We start from the raw sequence: 22,424 nt of genomic DNA on the forward strand, positions 1-22,424 counted from the left end.
AGCAATATAAAGTAAAGACAAAAGTAAACCACGTTGGGGTGTTTTGGGGGGAGGATCAGGAAAGACTGTGGAAAAAGTGACATGTATATTAGTAGAAGCTCAATATAGAGCAAGATAGTCCCCACCTGAATTTGGGAAGCATCATTCAAGGCAAGAGGAAGAGCATGGGGCAGGAAAGTGGGAAAGATCAGGAAGATTGAGTGGTTTCAGAAATGAGCCACTTAGCTAGTTTGAATGGAATGTAATTGAGTAAAAAATTACAGTAATAGTTACTACTTTAGCAGGAGATTGAGAGTGGCATGAATACCACACCAAAGTGGCTACGTTTTATTCTGGAATGATAGGAAACTACTGATGGGCTTTAAAGGGGTAAGTGATATGGCCAAAGTTGTGTTTCAAGAAGATACACATGGGGGTGATTTGTTGAATGAATTGGTTGATAGAGAGAATGCAGGTAAGGAAACCAGTTACTAGGTAACCATTATTTATTTAACAAACGTTTGTTTAGCACCCATTGAATACCTGGCACAGGTTCTACAGCAATAAACAAGACTCAATCCTTTTATTCAAAGATATTACAGTCTATAAAAGTAAACAATCAAATAAACAGACAAAAATGATAGAATAAAAATGTTCTGTGGGTGCACTGGTTGTTAAGAGTCCTGACCCCTGTCTGGGGGTAAGGCATAGGGGGCTGATGGGGAAAGTTGCTAAATCTGGAGGCTCCTGGGAAGGACATAATCTTAACTGAACCCTGAAGGTGAAGAGATGGCAACAGAAATCTGGGAAGCAGCAAGTCCAAAGTCCTGAAGGTGATCCATTACTCTTACTCTGAATTGCAAATAATTCAGAATGGTGAAAGTCTAGGTTTTGGAGGATGGGCTGGGAAAAGATGGATAGGTAGAGAAAGAAAAACTGGCATGTTGGGGTAGGGAGAGGCAAGAAATGTGATTAAAAAGGGAAGTAGGAGGCAAGTGGAATATTCTGGGGAGAAGAAACAAAGGCCTTATGGGAGAATGGGCAATGAAGATGAATAAAAAGAAAAGAACAAGAATCTCTGCTGAAATAGAATTCATGACACTTGTATTAGATTCATTTACTTGGTAAAATATACTAAATCCCTCCTATATGCCAGAGAGGTACTGAGATGGCTACAGCTGCAGCATCACTACTTTCAGTAAGGAACTCCTAGTCTAATATAAATCATCTTGGCCTTTGCTCTGATATTAAGAGTCATGTTCTGCCAACTTAGTTAGATGGACCCTACTCTGAAAGACATGAGGGGGGATAGATGGTGAATGATAATCTTTATCTACATGGTTTTGTATTTGGATGATCAAAGAAATGACAGTATCATTAACTAGGTTATTTCTATTTGTACTTTTTCCTAATTGTACTCTATGGAGCAGCAAAGATAAAGGGAGGCTTGTAGACCTCAACTTTTAAATCAAAGGACCAAAGTATCAACCATACTCAGAACAAATATCTGAGTCAGAGAGTAAGAAATGCACAATACCTGAAAGACAATATAGTGTGAGAGTTAAGGGTGGTGATTACAAGGATAGCCGGGTATGAATCTCAGTTTATCCACTAGTTGTTTGAACAAGTTACTTGATTTCTCTCCGTCTCTGTTTTCTCATCCATAAAACGGGGGAAATAAAACAGTAACTACTTCATAACTTTGTCATAAAGATTAAATAAAGTAATGCCTTAGAAGCATTAATACATATGAATGTCATATCATAGGCACTAATCTGAAAGATGACACTGTAAATTCCCAGCAGGGCACCAGAACAAGACAATTAGAAAACTTTCTGAGTTTTCTTGATTTGAAGCTGACATCTTCAAGTTGTAATAAGCACAAAATAGCATTCCATAATTGCACACTAAACTGCATATTAAATATCTAGATCAAGTGTAAAATGCCTTTCTAAAAGGTATTTTATTATATAATATCTTATTTTGAGAATATTTAAACAACCACAACCAAGCATGGATTATAAAGCAACTTTATCTGTATCTGAGGAAAGATTAGTTTTATTATAATGTCTGATTACCAAATAACCCTCTTTGATTGGAGCCCACTGCTAATGAGGCCAGAATTAAGGCCACATCTACTGCTTTGATCCTTCACCTGTTCCATTTTCTAATGCAGTTCATACCAGCTCAGCATAAGGTGCTCTGGAACAAAGGCAGTTGGATACGAACTGCTGGATGGATCAAGCACATGTGCACCACCACCAGAGACAATTCAGAGTGGTCGCTCACTTAGACCGTTTGTTATCTTCCCATGGAAAGGACAGCTGTTCATGCCTGCGTCTGGGTAAAGGAAGCATGTTGAGGAAAAAGAGAACTCAGACAAAAAGTTGTATTACCTAATGCAACTGGAATTTAAGCTCTAAGGGTCATAAATTTTTGCCCCCTTTTTTTACTATTATATTCCTAGCACTTACAATTTAGTGATTAGCACATAATGTGTTAGATAAATATTTCACTGAATGTACAAGTGATGATGCTTTCTGTTAGGAAGGAATTTGAGTCTCTGTAGCATCACAGAGGAAGTTCATGCCAACAGACTGCCCAGGAAAACCAGACACACAGCCAGCTCCAAAGAGTCCAGGAGATAGTCTAGGTTTAGGTGGGTAAATGGTCTCATTCTCAGAAGTCAAGTATGGATACAAGGGTTCAGCAGGTACCACTTCTACCAGCAGGTTCTGAAGTCCAGAAGCTCAAATGGGTCAGAAGAGTAGCTTCAGTGAGCAGTGAAGACAAATTCAGCCCCTGTGTCTGAGACTGTTTTTTATATTTTTTTCCTCTGCCTGCTGGACAGAAACTATAATCATAGGCAGAAGAGGCCAGGAACATTGGCCTAGATGGAAACATGGGTAGAGAGGATAATATGGCCTCACATAGAGAAGAGAGACTGAATCTCAGAGCAGTGGAGGTCAGGCCTTAGGAGTTCATTCTGTCTCCTTCAGGTTTGTGCTGTTCCGTAGGGGTGCTACAGTACTTGTGATAGCACGGTAGAAGCCAGCTCTCTATCACAGTGGTAAGGCTGAGCTGAGCATGTGCATGCCTGTGGGGGGGGGGGTGACTCTTCCTACAACACATGGAAAGATGATTACCTGACACTAATACAGAAACAGAAATAGTCTTAGATTTCCTAAGTATTATACCTACTAGGAGTCAGGTCTTGTGCCCAAATACTTATGCATATTATCTCATCAATTTCCCATGGCAACACTGTCATCTATTATTAGTCCAATTTTACATATAAGGAGTCTGAGTTTCAGAGATCTTCCATACTTGCCTGAATTTGCAGTGTTGGTTAGTGGCAGCAATAGAATTTAAACTTAAGAAATTGAGGTGCAGGGAATTTGAGTCACTTGATGAAGCATTTTGATGAAATGAACAATTTCTCTTTGGGGGGTACCAGGCACACTGAGCAGAGCATGTTTCTAGCCTTTAGTAGTGAATGACTCTCACTCACAGATGCTGTAGCAGTTGCACAGCTGGTGGATTGAGTCAGATAGTGATTGCCCACGAGATCTTACTGCCCTCTATTGAATCCAGTGACATTTATCCCCAGAGAACTATTCAGACAGTATTTGAAGTTTTGCTTCAAATACACAAACTATTATAGAGTTTGTTTCAAAATCATCGCTTTAATTTCTTGGTACCAAAGAGAAATTTGACTTTATGTCTAGTCATCCCCAGTAAATTCATTCTCAGCTCCTCCCTCCTTCATTTTTCAGCTGGCAGTCACTTCCCTTGCATCCTTCAGCCAGTTCTCAAAATAAACTCAACTGAACATGAGTAAACCCTTTCAAGGACTGAAGAATTTCCCCTTACCACAAAGCTTACAGAACACTGGACTTTCTCCATTAAAACAAACAAATACTTGATCATGTCTTACATATTCTATTTTGTCAATTATTTTATTCCTGTAAGTACTACATGCAGCTCAAAAAAATGAAATTAATAATCACACAGAAATAACCACTATCAACATATTAGTGTATTTTCCAGACCTCTTCCTTTCCTTGCACGCACTTTAATGTATTTTGTAGTAATTATTCAAGGTTGGTACACTCATTTATGAATAAAGCTGCTGGCCTGGTATTTAGAGTGTCTAGGGTAAGAACACCTGGGAAGGCTTATTTATGTGTTGTGCTTCCTTAGCTTCTCTAGCTCAATGTGGCAGAGGAGGAGAAAAGAGGAGATTCACTCAATTCCCTTCTGTATATTACCATTTTTCCTTTTCTCAACCCTTTTTCTCCAGGAAGCCACCAGCCAACACTCCTTCCAAGGTATTTCACATCCAAAACTTGAGTGATTCTCCCTACTAAATGCAAACCTTCAAAATAACCCCACTTCATTACCTGTGCTACAAAGTGAACCAGTTTTTTCATTTTATTATTAAAATCCTTACAGGGTGCTGTTCAATAACCAGATCTCCTGTAGAATCCAGAAAGGTCTCTTGAGTATGTACTACTTCCAGGTTGTGCCAGGCATGGTGGAGTACACAAGAATCTAAGGAACCTACATCTCTACTGGGTATAGTTCAATTCATAAACATTTATGGAGCATCTACTAGGTGCCAGGCAGAGTATTTGCTTCTGGAACAATAATTAATTATGAACTTTTTCCATTCCCTTGAGAAAAGGGGATACATAAATGCTTTGAAAAAGAAGAGGGCTTTTCAGGGTGTCAGTCATGTGAGCATAGAAAAACGGATGCTTAGCTAAACCTGGGCATCTAGGGAAACTTCTGTGAAGAAATCATGTATTTACTGAGTTTTGAAGGTTGAGCAATAGTTAGGTGAAAAACAGTTGGGAAGATTTTTAGAGGTAGAGAAGACATCAAGAGCAAAAGGCAAGGATGAAATGTGTCTTTCTTATTTACTATTGTATCCCTAGCACATAGTACAATGTCTGGCACATAGTAAATGCTCAGTAAATTCTTCTTGCATGAAAAAGTGGGAGGAGAAGGTTTTCAAGCAGTAAAGATGACATAAAAGAAGGCTGAAGTGTACTTTGGGAGACCAGGAGGTTTGTGAGATTAGAACACGGTGTCTATGTGTTATGTTGGGAAAAGTTGCAGTTGTAGGCTTTGAAGAAATTGGAAACAGAAAAAGGCAAAAAAATTTTCCTTCAGTTAATTTGTTGTTTTCTATTTCCAAAATCTTTTTATAATCAAATAAAACATATAATGTTCCAGTAAAATAATCATAACTGATATTAAGTGACCACTTACTAAATCACAGACACATGCTAAGTGCCTTCCATGCATTTATCTCACTTGGGCTTCTCAAAAAATCTCTGAGTTAGGCATTATTCCAATTTACAGATGAGAAAAGAAAGTCTCAGAGAGTTTAATAAGTTGCTCAGGGTCATGTTGTAGGTGATAGAGCTAGGAATTGATCCAAGCAGTCTCTCTAGAACCTTGACTCGTAGTCACTATTCTAAAACTGAGGTTTTAGAAAGTTATTCTAGTTCAATGGCCTAAGGAGTACAGAAATGATAGACATATTGAGAGGCTGAAAATGACTATCTACTTTTTTATTTCATTCTGCTGATAGCATTAACTATCTGAAAAGTTCACTCTTAGGGGCCACTTTTTTTTTTTTTAATGACAAAACTGCAAAGTACAAAGGTCTTGAGATGCCAAGAAAGGAGACCATTAGCATTTGTCTAGCATCACTATGTGCCCAAAATACAATGTTTTATTCAATCCTTGTATTTCCATAAGGTAAATACTATACTTCCTAATTTATATCTTCAGTCAACTGAAGCTCAGATATATCCAGAAACTTGATAAATGTCTCCCAGGTAGCAAGTGGCATAACCAAGATTTGAAATCATGTCTTTAATATCAGAATGTATGCACTTTCCACTATATGGGACTGCCTCTTGGAATCAGAGGACTATGTTGGTTTGAAACACAGCTTTGCCATTTGTTCTGCACTTTGGAGACTCTGACCCTTTGTTTTCTTATTTACAGATCAGAGTGACGATGCCTTTTTATCTACCCAATTCTTGAGAGAATTACTTGAGGCAATGTTTCTCAAAGCGCTTTGTAAATTGTAAAGAGCATCTTGAATGTGCAGCATCTTATACAAATTCATTTTACAATTCTGTACTCATTATTTTCCAGATTGTAGGTCTGTAGTTTTATTCTGGCTTGCTCAGAGAGCTTAAGATCTGTTTGATTCTACAATTATTTCTCCTGTGTGATCCTGGATTTCCTCAGATCCTGGGTCTAGATCAGAGTTTTAGGGGATATAGTGCATTTTCCATCAGGCTGCATTTCCAGCATCTTCAGTTAACAGATGGAGGGCAGCACTGAGCTAGAGTAAGTTCTCTCATAATTATTTAAATCATCAGTTCTTTAAAAAGGATCTTAAGATCCATTAAATATTCATGAAAGCATCCTTCCTGGCACATCCTCCATTGTAGGTAATTACAGGGGGTTTAAAATATCTGACGTTGCTTGGAAGCACACAAAGCTCTGTCAGCTGCAAGCAGACAACTGATTTGTAATTTAATTAACATCCTGGCTTGTCCTGTTCTTTGTGGGAAAAAAGCAGGGAAGTATTTCCTTTCACTTGTGAGTTTTGTTTGAAAAAATTCAAATGGAGCACCTGGGAAAGCTTTTCATCTCTCAAATCAGTGCTGTTACTTACATCCTGCTGCAAGCCTATGAAAAATTCCTCTTTCAAGGGTTATTTGGGCCAGCTGGATTGCTGATTATGGGTCATTTTTTTAAAAGGGTGGTTTCACTTGGGGGAGATCTGTGTGCAATCAGTGAGCTTTGACCCTCTTTTATTAGCTCTTTTAGCAATGAATTTTGAAGGTAGATTTGGCTACAGACTACTTATTTATTCCACAAACATTTATTGTGGACATACTAGTTAGCAGGCACTAGAGGTAAGCAGTGAACCAAGCAGATGGGGTCCTTGACCCATGGGAGAAGCAAACATTAAGCAAATAATCACAGAGATAAATGTAAAATAAAAAAGTGCCGAGTTTTATGAAGAATAAGTATAGGGTACCCTGAAAGCTTAAGAGGCAAAGAACAGGGTGGTATGTGGAAAAGAACCTCCTACTCTAGGAAACTAGGAAGTTGCCTTGAGGAAGTGAAGGTGAAAATTACGCAGTCTGTCTTGCCCTTCCTTCTCCCATTTTCTTCCTATCTAACCCAACCTCCACTCCCAGATTTGCAACATAAATGTAACCATTCTGGAAGAACGGATTGGGATAATAGAAAGGATGGAAAGAAGAAAGGAACTTTGCTCCAACCAAAGTATCATTCAGAGAATTTATTTCAAATTAAAGAAATGAATATAAATACTGATCTGATCACTGCATTAAAACATTCATTTATTTCCTCTTTTCTTCTTTTTTTACCCATGTTTTCCCTCCAGAGGGGAAGGCAGTGAGTTGGAGAGAGGATGCAGTAGGTGTGTAAAGGTGATACACACAAGTCATGTTACTGAAACCAGAAAGGGGGTTCAGCCTAGGTCTATTTGCTCATTGCACAATGATACAATTATTGAGACAATGAGGATGACCAAGGAAGAAAGGAAATTTTTAACATGCCAGACGTCTTGTTGGGAGAACAGGAAAAGCTGCTTCAAATCTGTGTATGGAGATCACTGGCTTTTTAAAGGAGGGGCCACATGCCTTAGGGCAGGTTGTTGTGTAACTAACAAGGGGCAAAGTGCACTGGGGGCTGGGTGTAGCTGATGGGGAATCTTGGCATCAGGAAGTCTGCCCAGGGGACTTCAGAATCTCAGCTCCTTCTTCTTACAGAAAATCCATATTTCTGGGAAACAACTCAAAAGTTCAAGTAGTTAGTCAGGAAAAGAAACTTGTTTGTAGAGCTGGTTCATAGAGTCACAGATAGGCTAAGGCATCATGGGAAAAGGAAGGAGCTGGAAAAGAGGTCCCGCTGGCTGCATACCACACAAGTCTCTACTAAATGAAATTTCTAAACATAATATCACAGTGTTTAAACAAAATATTGCCCTCAAAATAAGAAGGTGACTGGCAGGGCCTACATGAGAATACTCAGTTGTAGAGCATAAACTTCTACAGCCTGGAGTTGAAATGAAAACCCTTCATTTCTATATAGCTCATATTTTGAGGTTGCTTTCTTTACCATCTTGGTTTTTGCTATTTTCTGAACTGCATTCACCTCTTTCTTAGGGATCATCACTCCATTTGAAAGTCTGTTACTTATTTTTCTTACTTGCTTCATGCTTCTCCTAGAATATGTGCTTCCTTTCAGCCAAAGTACATTTTTAAATCTAAGAGGCTTTCTTCAAATGGCAGCACTAGATCAGTCAACCTGGGCCTGTTGGACACGCACTATGTAGAATTCTGGTGTGACCACTTTGCAGGAGACAAAGATATTGTCAGGGTTCCTACCTTCAAAGACCTTAAATTACAGAGGGAGAGATAAGACTTAACACAGAGAATGTTATTTGTCAACATACTAAACAGAAGCAGTGGAACTAACAAGTTTTAGTATTTCCTTAATGTCAGGCTTTATATGAGGAACTGTAATCATTCCTTAATTTTGTATCCTTTTCATAATGTTGCTGTAAGTGTTAAGTGGGATAATTTCTGTGACATTCTTAGCAAAGTGTCCATGGACAGAATTCACTATTAGGTATGATAATATTACAGATTATTCATGAACACATAAACACATTCTGGCTTTCCTCAGCTTTTGGTTTGTTCTCTCTCATTCTCTCTCATCAGTACAGCGCCAACTTCTGCTGCCAGGGGGAAGTAGAGCACTTTTTATGCAGCAACAGAGATAAATTCAGATTTTTATTTATGAGGCCTTGAAAGATTTCCAATTTCTGGATCAGTTATAATACACTGTGACAGCATAACACCACCTTCCAAACTGTGCCACAGAACCTTTGGTGATGGATCAGACACAAATAGCATTTTGTGTTTAAATTCTGGGCAACTCAGGATGGTCCTGACTCACAAAGGCGTCAGCAAAAAGCCCTGAGCAGAGTTCAGCTGGGAGGGCTTTTTGATCAAGTGGATCGCATTATCGCTCACATCATTTAGGTTTAATCCAATTAAGCTCACATTTATTGGTCTCTTACTATGTGTTAATTGTTAGGCATTGAAGATTTAGAGATGAACAAGACTCTATCTCTGCTCTTGAGGCAGTCATGGACTAGTAGGGGAGTTAAGCACATGGACAGATCATTACAACATAAAGTTGCTGTTAATTAACAGAAATCTGTGCAGAATACTATGGAAGCATAAAGGAGGAATATTTTTTCATCCTTAACAGTCAGAGAATGCTTCTGAGGAGACAACACCCAACCTAATTATCAAGGACCTGAAAATGTTTGCCTGATGAAGGAATCTGGGGTTGGAGGCAGAGATGAACTTCAGAAGGGCGAAGAAGATAGGATTCCAGAAGTCAGAGACAAAATAAACTAAGACATGTTGACATAAGTACTATGCCAGTCTTCCCTGTGTTGAGCACTTCTGCCTTTACTCCCATTAGAGCTGCAAGAGGAAATACAATCTATGTACAAAGGTTCTTTTACTCCAGAGCTCCCTCCAATAGACCAAATCCAGGAAAGAAAAAGAGGAAGGCACAGATTTCAAAAGAGGATTTCCTCAAATGGCTTTCCTTTTATAGGCAACACAGAAATCCTCAAAGATACCCAGAATGGCATTCATACCTACCAGCAAAGCCCTAGAATGAGAGGTGACTCAGAATTATCCAGAACATTAGGGTGTATTCTTCCATCAGGGTGTGACCTCTGCAGAATTGTTTAATATCCCTTGTTAGATAATTTTTGAAGGTTTCCTGAAAATTTTATTCCCTAAAGGTAAAGTTGGCCTCTAAAGACCTTTGAATCCTAATTGGCTTAGCAGACTGTTTAAGTGCTCTAGCTCCAGAGTCAAAATAACATGTGTGTGAAACCTAGCTTGCTACTTACCAGGTATATAGGCTTGGAAAAAATACCTGAGGCTTATTATCCTGGCCTCAGATAGAGAGAATAATAACACCTATCTCACATACGGTGATGATGCATATAAAGCATTTAGTATGGCTCTTGGCACATTGACTGTAACTGGTAATATTACCAGTTTTAATATTGTATTAGTGTTAGGATTAGCATTTCTATTAATATCAGCATTAGCATTAGTACTAATGTTGATGTTAATATTAATATTAGTCTTAGTATTACAAATCAATACTTTTGGTCAGCCAAAAACAAATCAAGATTTGAATCTAAGCAAATAAATTCTACTATGCTATATCAAGGTGATTCCTTTAGAAGCTTGAGTTTGAATTAAATATGGTACTTTGTCACCAATTCTTGTCATGTCTTGCTTGACATAGGCACAAAACTGAAAGAAAAAAAAAGGAGGGAGAATATCTGGCTGGCTTGGGCAGAGTGTTATTTAGGTCCAGGGTCTCTTGGAATGCTCCCTATTGTGTACAAATGGATGCCAGTATGGCTTCCAGCCCCTTCTGCTGCCATATCCTACTTTACAACCCAAGTTCCATCCAAGTCTTATATCAGATTCACCAGAAGCAGACCTAAGATGGGCGTTGGTGTGTCCGTGATTTATGGACGGTAATTCCCCGGAGAAACCCATAGGGAGTAAGGGACCAAGAAGCTCTGCAGAAATGTAGGTCCAGGTATAGTCTGGAATTAGACTAATTCTATCAAGTGCTTTGTAGTGTAATTTGTACCACAGAATTTGTCTCACCTTGAGGTATGGGGGTTGGGGTTCCTTTATAACTTCTAGGCACATCCAAAAAAGGAGGCTTCAGTTACCCCAGAGAAATCTTCCTGAGAAGTGTGCAGATACAAATCTTGAAGGAGTGAAAGGGATGTCTATGGATTTGAGTGGGGAAACAATAGCATTTGCTACAGTCCACTTCAAGATTTTACTGTTCCCTCAAACATCATCCCCTCTTATCACATGTATCTTCTACACATATGCCTTTTCTTGGAATAACCTTTACCTCTTTATATCATTCCAGATCTTCTCTATTTCAAACTGACAATCTTCAGAGTTGATGCTGACCCATTTCTGCTCACACAGACTCAGTTTATACTGATAGTTGTTATCACCATGTGTGGTAGCTTAGCTGTGTATTTGTAGAACATGTTTAATAATTTATGGTCTTCTTGAGCACAAGGATTTTTTTTTTTAGTTTATATTCTCAGCATATACTACTGAAATGAATGATGAGGGAAAAGACATATAATACTTAAGAGTCTGATGTCCTTTAAGATTGTGTCAAGCAAATGATGTGCTTGTCCTTTTTTTTACTTGAACCTGGGGCCATAATGTTTTACAATAAAAGAGATTGTATCCAGTAGCCAAAATATTTTTGGGTTTAAGCAACTGATTCTCATTTCATCCATTTGTTCAATAGCCTTTCTTAAATATATTCAACAAATACTTATTGAGCTAGGTACTTGGCTAAGGACTGGATATACGAGGATGAGCAATCCCAGTGTGGTCCCAACCCTCACAAAATTTTGCAGTTCAATGGAAAAACACTGAAAAATATACAACCACATAGCATAATAAGAGTCACGATTGGGGGAGTATAGGGAGCTGTGGGAACACCCACAACATGAAGAAGATCTCAAGATCTGTTTCACAACAAAGTGTGAATATAATTAGCATTACTGAACTGTACACTTAAACATGGTTAAGATGGCAAAATTTTATTTTATGTGTATTTTACCACAAATTTTAAAATAAGCTTAAATACTGGAAGTAATGATTTGTTTATATTTATTCCATAATTACTGAGGTAGGAGTGATGAGAAAAAGTAATTCAGAAGTAATGGGGGTTCAGCTCATGTAGTAATATAGGGAGAGCAGCTTATGGCAGAGTAAGGAAGCTTGAACTCTGACCGACAGGCAATGGGAGCCATTGGAGAATTTTAAGAACTTTATCAGCATATGATTCAGAAAGCCCCCTGGAGCAGCATAGAGAACAAATGGGGAGGGGGCAGTCCTAGAGGCCGTCTCGCTAGTTCAGAGGCTATTGCTGTGGCCCAGCTGAGAGCTGATGAGAAACTGATGTGGGCAGTGTTGGTGGCAGTTGGTGGCATTTGGTGGTAGGGGAGGAGGAATAAGGAGGGAGTAAACTCAAGAATTATTCAGGATGTAAATCAGGTTGACTGAGTAATCGATTAAATTGGTAGATGGTAGGAGGCAAAAGAGAGGATGGAGCATGATTGACTCCTACATTTCTGGCTCAGGTGACAGCATAGATGGTAGTGCTTCCATGACAGAGAATTGAAAACAGGGAGCAGACGTAGGGGTAGATCATCTGGAAGCCAGAGAAACTAAAATAGGCATATGTATGACATTTTTCTACTCCTAATGAACACATACTAGTCAAGAATACATGTTAAGCTTGACCCATGTTTCTGAGGCAGATTATTTTCCCAAATTATTCATAGGGTTACAAAAACAGAAGCATGGAGTTTGCAGTTCACAAAATGTTCTAACCTTATTGTGTTGTGTATTCTCAGTGATTTTTTTTTTTCTACAAAACTACCAATTCAGTTATCAGCCATGGGCTTTCTCTCCTTTATGGGGGTGGAGGAAAGGCTGATTATAGTAGAAAGAGGATTCAGATTCAAATGATCTGGACAGGGTCCCAGCTCTGATGCCCATTACTTAGGTGACCCTGGAAAAGTACCTTAACTTCTCTGAGTCTTAGTTTTCTAATAGGTAAAATGGAACATCACAGCTAAGAATGATTGCAATGGAAGAGGTATGTGAGAGTCCTTTCCAAACTGCAATTAAGACACTGTTAGTTGTAATTTTTATTTTGAGACTAATATTACCTGAGACATTGCAGAAAGCCTCCCTCAAAAATAGAAGTACTGGTAGAAATCATCTTCTGGGTGAGAGTGGACAACAGATTGAATTACCAATCATGGGAGTGGTTCCTGAGAACTGATATCCAAGAAATTATACTTCTCATCTGAAAAATCCATGAAAAACATAGGCATGGTTTTATAAGAAGATATGTTTTTAGTAACCTGATGTGATAAAATAATTGTTGGTGATAACAATAATGGGGCACTGGGAAGAGGTTAGATATCACAATTAAACATGAGATGGTGTTATGACAATGTGTGGATATCCTGCTTCTAATACCCCTGTGCCGTGCACAAGGAACAAAGGCAAAGCAAAGCAAAGCAAACTAACACTTCATTAGCTGGGTTGGGGGTCAGATTTAGAGGTCCCTTTTTTCTTTCCCAGGTAGGTCAACAGCCTTGAAACAATGGGACTCTAAAGGGACAGCTCCAAAGGAAAAGGGGTATGAAGCCTACAAAGACAAATACAATGGAAATCCAGGTGAAGGCTGAAGATGGAGATTGGCTCCCAAACCAGGGATGAGCTCCCTTAGACCATTTCTTCTCCTGACCCTTTTTTTCCCTGCCAACTTCCTTAGATCTGCTTGGAAGACTCAAACAATGGTCTTTGCCAAGGATTCTCTTTCTATTATAGGCATGTAGAAGGAAGATGGTTTAAAAAAAAAAAAAGAAAGAAAAGGAACCAAGGGAGAAGGAAATATTACCTTTCCCCTCAAGGAGTCATCTGAATATAAGTAGAAAATTTTCCTTGATTTTTGGAGTCCTTTTAAACCCAGCTCCACTTCTAGAAATTGTGATCTTTCATCCCAGAATCTGACTAACCGAAATCAACACTTCTCCTTCTAGGGGATAAAGGAAGAGAACATTGTCTTCTCTTCCAGGCTAATACAAATAGCGTGGGTGGCAAAATTTCTTCCTCATTTCAAGGGAACTTAAATCTTTCATGAATTCTGAAATGTTAATAAAATTAAGTTTCCTGAATGGGCTATGCCAGAATTGTTTTCTTGCTCAGCACTCCTTTCTTCTCCATCTGTGACCTAGAATTTTTAGCTACTCTGGTCAGAAAGGTTACCTTATCACCTATGTAAATAAATTTTCTCAGTCCATTTGTTATCACCTTTCAGTGGCCCATAAACAGAGAAAGATACTGTCAGATGAAAACAAATCATCAGCATGATTGATATTGATGGTTAATTCAATTTTGCTTGCACTTGACCTGGTTTATGGTGATCACTAGAAAAATCTGCAGTAAAGTCTGTTTAGTGAAGTCAAAAGAGGCACACATTTTGTACTATTGCTGGAGTTAGAATCTGAAGTACAGACTGTATCCTTTGCAAACACAATATATGAACATATGTTTTTTTCTTTCTTTTGTTTTCTCCTAGAAGTATCGATATCAAGATGAGGACGCTCCACATGATCATTCCTTACCTCGACTAACCCATGAAGTAAGAGGCCCAGAACTCGTGCATGTATCAGAAAAGAACCTGTCTCAAATAGAAAATGTCCACGGATACGTCTTACAGTCTCACATTTCTCCTCTGAAGGTCAGTTAAATTGCTCTTCATTTATTTATTTTTTAATTTTTTGAAATTTGTATATAGCTGACAATAGTGGTTGGTCTTCATTGTGAAGGGCGATGTTTGCTGATCTGATTAACTGAGCCTCCTTTTAAAACACAGTAATGGCACCTGGTTGCCAAAAGGTCTTTCTGTGGTTTGGAAAGCTAACCTGTGGAAGCTAACCTGGTATTTCTGGAACGTATTTTTATTGCAGTTGTTTGAATGTCTGGAAAATCCTTTTAGTTGCTGCTAATGGGCTAAGGAAAGAGCTAAGGGTGAACAATTGCAAGGGGAAATAAGCAAATCACATATTTTTTAAAAAAACCAGAGTATATCAAGGTTTTGCTTAAATGTTCTCTCTCTATCAGCATTCCTGATCCCAGATAAAACAAAGGCAGCACATATAACAGGATCACATCTAAGTGATTGCCTTACTCTCTCACTGAAAAGGAAAATGTGTGAGTTGGCTCATCAACACCTTTGTTTTATCCAGGGAAAATTGTTTACTAGATTTCTTTCTATTTGATGTCATACCTTTCCCAACACTTTTTACTATTTTTATTCAATTTTAAACAATTTTTTATAAATGGTATTTTGACAAGAAAGGACAACTAAATGAGAATAACAATTTTCTGGGCTCCTTTGTTGCAAATTACTCTGCCTTTTTCTTTGCTGGGCTGGTGCTACTGGATTTGTGCTTTGGATAAAAGGCTTATAAATGTTGATTAAAGTTTAACAAGAAAAATAGAAATAGAATCTGTGCTGTAATAGAAAAGAATTGAAATGAAAAAAATAAACCTACCTTAGTTACTGCTAAAGAAAATTTTTTTTTATTTTATTATCTAGAACATTCATTTCATTAGCACATCCATATAACTATGGCACAATAAAAAGTATAGCCATAAAAGTGGCTCCAATGCTCTCTGAGTTCTTATTAATATCAAATAAAGGTTAAATTATGTTTATTATATTTATAATTTTTGCACATTTTAAGTACTCTGGTATTCTAAAATGAATTATCAAATAAACTAGCTGTAGCTACCACTAATAAATAAAAATACCAAGCCAATTGTCAAATTCCAATAAATATTATGTAATATCTAAAAATATATAAATATTATGTCTCTGGGATACAATGTGCATCTTTCCAGAATTTCTCTGAAAACCACTAGATAACTGATGAAAATGGGTATGTTTAACCTGGAGAAGAAAAGAATGAGAATCCGGGGACAGGAGACTTACTTTTTTACTTCAAGAACTGTCACGTGGAAAACATGACATTGGTGTCATACAGAGGGCAGAAGCAGACCCACTGTGAACTGACAGGAATTTGCATTTGTGATCATTGAAAGACCACAGTTCCCAACAGTTAAAGCTATCTACCAAAAATGTAGACTACTTCATGAGGCAGGAATTTTCCATTTCTAGACATCTTCCAGGCACATATGATGATGACCTGGCAGTGGTTGTGCAGAAAGGACTCCTTCAGCAGGAGGGTGAACAAAATTGTCTCTAAGGTCCCGTCTAACTCTAGGAATCAATGATTCAATTCTGTGTTCAGATGAAGACCTTCCTTCTATAGGGACCCTTTTATCTTTGCAAGAAAGTGTTGACTGCCTACACTCTGTGTAGACCGCTATTGATTGAGAAAGGGCAGGATTGAGAGACTGGACTGCATTGGGAGTACTTAACTATCAGTTTCATTCTTTTTAACTGGATGAAAAACTTATAAGAACCTCCATGGAACTTTTCTTCCTTTTCTTCCCCTCAACTTGTCTTTCTCCCTTCCCAACTCATTAATCAACTCTAGAGTATAGATCCCAAAGGGCTTTGGCTGAGTGGCATGATCAAGGTTAGTATTTTGTATCATCCTACTAGAATTGATAGTATGGTGATTATTAGTAGTATGTTTAGGTCAATGAATGATGATACCTGAGATATAATTTAAATTGCTGCCAGTTTTTGTCATGGTAGTAGGATTATGCTTGATAATCCTACTAGCTCCTTGGTACTCAAAGTAGAATGGGGAGAGCCCAGATTTTATAATTAGTGCTATTGTAATTATTAGGGATACTGGCCTAGTTACAGTAAAACTATGAACAAAACAATGAAAGCACTATGGGATCTTCATTTTGTGTATTAAAGTCTCCAGCATATACATGATAATATAATTATCTGAACATCTGCAGTCTGCATAATGGCACCCTCATTTGCTATGCGACTCAACGCCTCAGTTGGAAAATGTCTATTAAGTTGAGGGAAAAGTTTTCTTTTTCTGAAGATCAGATCACGCATTTATAAAGGATTTTTTTTTCTATTTTTTCTTTATCCCTGGCCTTCCACAAATTTCAGAATTAAGGGTCTTCAACTTCAGTGGATTTTCTTAGCCTAGGTTTCCTATTATATTTATTTCCCTTCTAACTTATTTCATAGTCTTTCATTGAAGGCACCTTTCATCAGTTTCTAAAGTAGCCATCTATGATTAATAAGCCCCTGATATGAAACATCAAGGTTGGAATAGGTTTTTCTCCTGTTTTGAACATCAGTTCAGTGGTGTGGCCCCCAAGCTATTGTGAAGAGGAAGGACAGGTAAGTTCATCCAGGACTTCTGCACCAGGCTGTGAGATAGCTATTGGGGCCAGGATTTTTTGATGATGACCTTCTAGAAGTGTTATTTACTATACAAGATCTGCTTTTAGACTGTCTTAGTGAAGAGACTCTGTGTACCTTTCCTCTATCACAAATAGTGATAAGGATAAATGTGTATAATTTTTCTAGGAAAGAAAAAGAAATCCCTGTCTTGTAGGGTTTGCCAATTTAGTGATGATCATGATTGATTTCAGGATACCAACCTGAAGCTACTGAATGTATTTGGAAACGGAAGGACATGAGGCTTTCCTGAGCTAGTATGAGATAGCTCTAGCCCAACACTGCAATGTCAGGTTCAAACCCATGGGTTTTTTTTTTTTTTTTTTTTTTTTTTTGAGACAGAGTCTGGCTGTGTTGCCAGGGCTAGAGTGACATGGCATCAGTCTAGCTCACAGCAACCTCAAACTCCAGGGCTCAAGCGATCCTTCTACATCAGCCTCCCGAGTAGCTGGGACTGCAGGCATGCACCACCATGCCCAGCTAATTTTTCCTATATATATTTTTTAGTTGTCCAGCTAATTTCTTTCTATTTTTAGTAGAGACGGGGTCTTGCTCTTGCTCAGGCTGGTCTTGAACTCCTGACCTTGAGCTATCCTCCCGCCTCAGACTCCCAGAGTGCTAGGATTATAGGTGTGAGCCACTGGGCCCGGCCAAACCCATGTATTTTTATAGCAACAAGACGCATTTCCTAATGAAGTTGTTAAGAGGTTGTTATATTATTAAAGTTCAAGTGTTTGGAAAACCTGCCATGGTTAAAATCTAATGTGTTTTTTTCTCATAAAGGAAGTCTATTAGAATCAGGGAAATGCTAAGAAGGTATAAATTCTCAATAGACCTGTCATATTTTCAAATCTTTGCCTTCTTTGATCTGTCTACTGTTCTTGGGTCAAGCACTAAAAGAGAGAAGAGGAGGCAAAACAATCATCTAATGCCCCCAGAATCCTACTGAGAAGAATATGTGACTCTCTAGTATTAATTAGAAATTTACATATGGCATGCCTAAACGGAGTGTGAGATTGCTGGATAATAATAGTTTAAATGTCACATTGAGCGGGCACTGAATCATTAGCTGAGTAATCTCATTGTCACAGGTTTAAGTATCATTTTTTCATCATCGTGTATCACTTAAAGCCTCGGTTCTAAAATTCATCTGTCTTTGGTGCACACCAGATGCCTGAGTGATAGATGGGTTTGCTTAGGCTGTTTTCATTAGAGTGCTTTAGCCAGTGTGAAGTATGGGGTTGGAAGGAGAAATGTAATTTAGTGGTGAATTCAAAGGAATTTGTTTTCTTTGCCTTAAGATGGGGATGCTTTCTTTTCAGATGCTATTTAAAATCTTCCACAGAAGAAATTGGCCTATAAACAGCATAAGAATTTTCTTTTCAGTCTAGGGCTTTTCAGTTTATGTCTATTAAGTTTAGGTCAGTTCAATAAATATTAATTGAGTGTCTACTATATGCACTAAGTGATGAGGAAACAAAGAGCAGTAAAACATGGTTTTAAATATCCGTATTACTCTTGTGGGGAACCTGAATTATAATTATGTGGTACTTACTCTTATTCTGCAGCTGGAATTCAGATTCCTCAAGCTTAAATACTGTGGGACTCCAGCTACTCAGCAAAGTACCCTGTGCAGAGTATTTATTAGAGGGAGAGAGAGAAAAGAAAGAGGGAAAGAAAGAGAGAGGGAGAGAGAGTTTACTGTTGTTCTCTTATCCTTACCAAATCATCATTGATACAGAATTTCATCAGTTCTAAACCTCATATTTTATCACATATTAACATCTCTGAAATCTAAATGTGTCCTAAAACCTACAGCATCTTGCAGTTAAAATTGGCAGTATTTCCTAGGATGCACAAAATGGTCTAGCTTTCATTCAAAACTATCTTAGATTCTTAGATTCAATGACTATTTAACAAGGAAGATTAAAGCTACCTTTCATAAATTGGTGTGAATTGCTTTAATCAGATAAATATGATTGTTTGTCTTGCTAATTTTCACTGAGGTAAGAATAAATAGTTCTGGAAGCTTTACTGGAAAGCGGGAATATGTGAGGTTGGGGTAGACTTCTATATCCAAGTGGGCAACTGGGCATTTGTTGAGTATATATGGGAAAACAATGGAAAATCTGTAGGCAGTGCAAGCTTGGGAAATTATGGAGGAGAGCTTAAGCTTGAGGAAGCCAACATGTAAAATTGGAGACAGAAGGATAACAATGTATATTTTGTTCCGCTATTTTCTTACTAGAGTTGTTGGAGCCTGATGATAGGAAAGTATGTTTTAGTCAATAGTACAAGTACAATAAACCCTCTTCCTCCATGAAGCCTTTCCTATTAACTTTAGCCCAGCTCCAGCTGGTCATAACATTCTATGTCATATGGAGTTTGTGTGACCCATATAGTTAGCATTTTTAAATATGCCTATTGTTCTAAATAATTTTTGTTGAACTATACATTAGTACCCCCTTATCTGTGGGGCATATGTTCCAAGATCCCCCAGTGGATGCCTGAAATGGTGGAAATACCAAACTCTCAATATACAGCATTTTTTCCTATACATACATGTGATAAAGCTTAACTTATAAATTAGGCACAGTAAGAGATTAACAACAATAACTAATAATAAAATATAATAATTATGGCAATATGCTATACTAAAACTTATGTGAATGTGCTTTCTCACTCTCTCTCAAAATATCTTGTATTGTACGCACCTATTTTGCGACTGTGGTTGACCTCAGGTAACTGAAACCATGGAAAGCAAAACCACAAATCAGGGAGCCTGCTGTATAATGTCTTTTCTTGTAGATATGCCATTTTTCTTGCTCTTAATAAATGTGTAAGCTCCCATGATCTGGACCACATCTTATTTTTGTTTTGTTTTTCTTTTTACTCCGTTATATCTTAGAATCTACAATATAACTAGACTAGCATTTCCAAAAGTATGTTTGGTAGGATTTTTGTCAGAATTATAGGGAAGAAAAAGGAATGAATGTTTAAACACATTTGGGTAGTTAAATCCATTGACTTAGTGAAGGATTTCTCAGAACCTTTAATATGATAATATGTAATGTAAATCTCTGAGATGGGAATATGGTTAGTACAAAGTATTTCACAAACATATTTGGTCATGGAAACCTTTCTTCTGAACAAAATTATGTTTTTGCTGGGCACATATACTTCAGGAAATACTGTGACACACATGGACTGTGGCATAGAAAAGTACAACATAAAGGTTCATTCTGGTTCTAGAATCAGACTCAACCAGATTCAAATACCAAGAGCTGTGTGAATTTGCTCACGTTATTTAACTTCTGTAGGCCTCAGTTTCTTTATTTTAAAATAATGGCATCTACTTATATGCTTTTGTAAAGTTTAAGTGAGAATAATTTATATAAGCTCTTAGGTTGGAGCTTGACACATAAGAAATATAAAAAAATGATAGCTATCCTTATTGCTATTAATGTTTTGTTATTAGTTGTAGTATGTATCCATATTATTCTAATATTCTAAACTGGAAAATTTAGAATTACTTCTGGAATTTTTTTCACCTTAATCTCTTCTATATTAGTTTTTAAATGTCTTGGTGTTCCCACCTTCTCCTTAGTGTCCACAGCTACCATCCCAGTCCAGATTTTCACTGGTTCCAGGCAGAAAGTAGTGTGGTTATTATAAAATAACATGGATTTAGGAGCCAAACAAATAGATATTTGAACCCTGACTCTATAGTTTCTACCTGAATAACCTTGGAATAATCATCTAGCATTTCTGAGACATAGTTAAATTTAATATTAAAATCTCTTACATGTATTAACTAATTGATTCATGCATTAATTCATTTACAATATTTGTTCCATAAAATGCATTTTACCTCCCACTGTATGCTGGGCTCTATGTTATTCCCTAAAGGTACAAAGAGGAACGTGTCTTCAAGTTGCTTGTATGTTATAGTTAGATTCACAAGTTTGGTGACATATACATATGATCTATATCATATGGTGCGATCCATATCATATGGTATGCAATAAAGGAAGTAGCAAAGAAAAGTTAAGTTCTTTCAAGACCTAGAGAAACTTTAATTTTCTCTGAAGCTAGAGATATGGTCAGAGAAAATAGTATAGAGGAGATCATTTTTTTCACTTGAAGAAAGTAGGAGATAAGAGGGGAAGGTCAGGGTTGTCCTAGACTCCAGCAGTTGTGTTACAATATGGAAAAGGTCTGGGAATTGCAAGTAGTTGAGTAGGGCACTGGGATGGAATATAAGGATTAAGGAAAGGGGAATGAGGTGGGCCCAAAATATACCATAAAACAAAGGAGATGGGTGGGAAAAGTTAATGAAGGGCCTTATGTGGAGATTGGACTTCACCTTGTAGGTAATGAGAGGTAACTACAAAATTTAAAAAGGAGAATGACATGGCCCAATTTGCAAATTAGACTATTATTCATGCCATGTGGTAGAGTGGAGGAAAAATTAGGAAAGACCGATGTCAGAATCAAGGGCATCAGGTAAAATACAAGACATAGACAAGCTCTGATATAAAGCAAAGACATTGGGGATGAAGGGAGGGGGAGACTAGAGAGCTTATTTAGGAAGTAATATCACCAGGACTTTGAGACCTATTAAATATGGAAGGTAGAGGGAGAGAAAGAAGGGTTAATTTACAAAATTTTTATTTGCCCATTCAGTGGAGGTTATATCATACGATGAAATCATGAATGCCAGAGGAAGGGCCGGTTTTCGAGTGGCAGTGGTGGGGGTGATGGTGGGGAGAGATTCTGAGTTTACCTTTGAATAATTGAGTTTGAGGTATTTATGTGATACCCAGGTAGAAGTGTTCAAGGGGCAGTTTGAAATAAAGATCTGAGAATTAAGAGAGATCTGATCCAGAAAATGGAAACCTGGAAGTTTTCAACATAGTTGGAGCTGTGAGTATGGGTGGGATTGCTCAGGAAAGGGGATGAGAACACTGAGGACTGAAACACAGGAGACACTACCACCTTTAGGGGCTTTGTCCAGACAGAGAGACCTACTGAGGAGACCGTGAAGCAGTGAGAAATTTACCACAACATTTAGCGCTTAGTAGTTTAACATTTCTACTTTCTTAACTGAGGTGTACAATTCTAATAAAATGGAATTATATCTTATGTGCACAAGAATATGTAGCTCCTCCAAAATGCCTAAGATTGTGTTGAACAAACAGGACATGCTTTTTAAATACTTGTTACTTGATCAGTATTTTTTTAAAAAAAAGAAAAGAAAAAAGAAATAGCTTATGAGCTACATTTGACCCCCATACTCA

General features: G+C 37.7%; 1 protein-coding gene across 5 annotated transcripts in view; it reads left to right on the forward strand.

Moving 5' to 3' along the window:
• DLG2 (discs large MAGUK scaffold protein 2) overlaps positions 1 to 22,424 on the forward strand; it is a 1,739,579-nt gene that overhangs the window by 818,368 nt on the left and 898,787 nt on the right. For 4 of the 5 annotated variants that reach the window (XM_045557224.1, XM_045557232.1, XM_045557228.1 and 1 more), the window contains one exon: positions 14,299 to 14,460. In XM_045557224.1, the coding sequence (XP_045413180.1) occupies positions 14,299 to 14,460 (162 nt within the window). The remainder of the gene's footprint in view (positions 1 to 14,298; positions 14,461 to 22,424) is intronic. The other variant, XM_045557230.1, reaches the window with a different exon arrangement.

The sequence above is a fragment of the Lemur catta genome, chromosome 7 (assembly GCF_020740605.2).
Source record: "Lemur catta isolate mLemCat1 chromosome 7, mLemCat1.pri, whole genome shotgun sequence".
NCBI lineage: Eukaryota > Metazoa > Chordata > Mammalia > Primates > Lemuridae > Lemur > Lemur catta.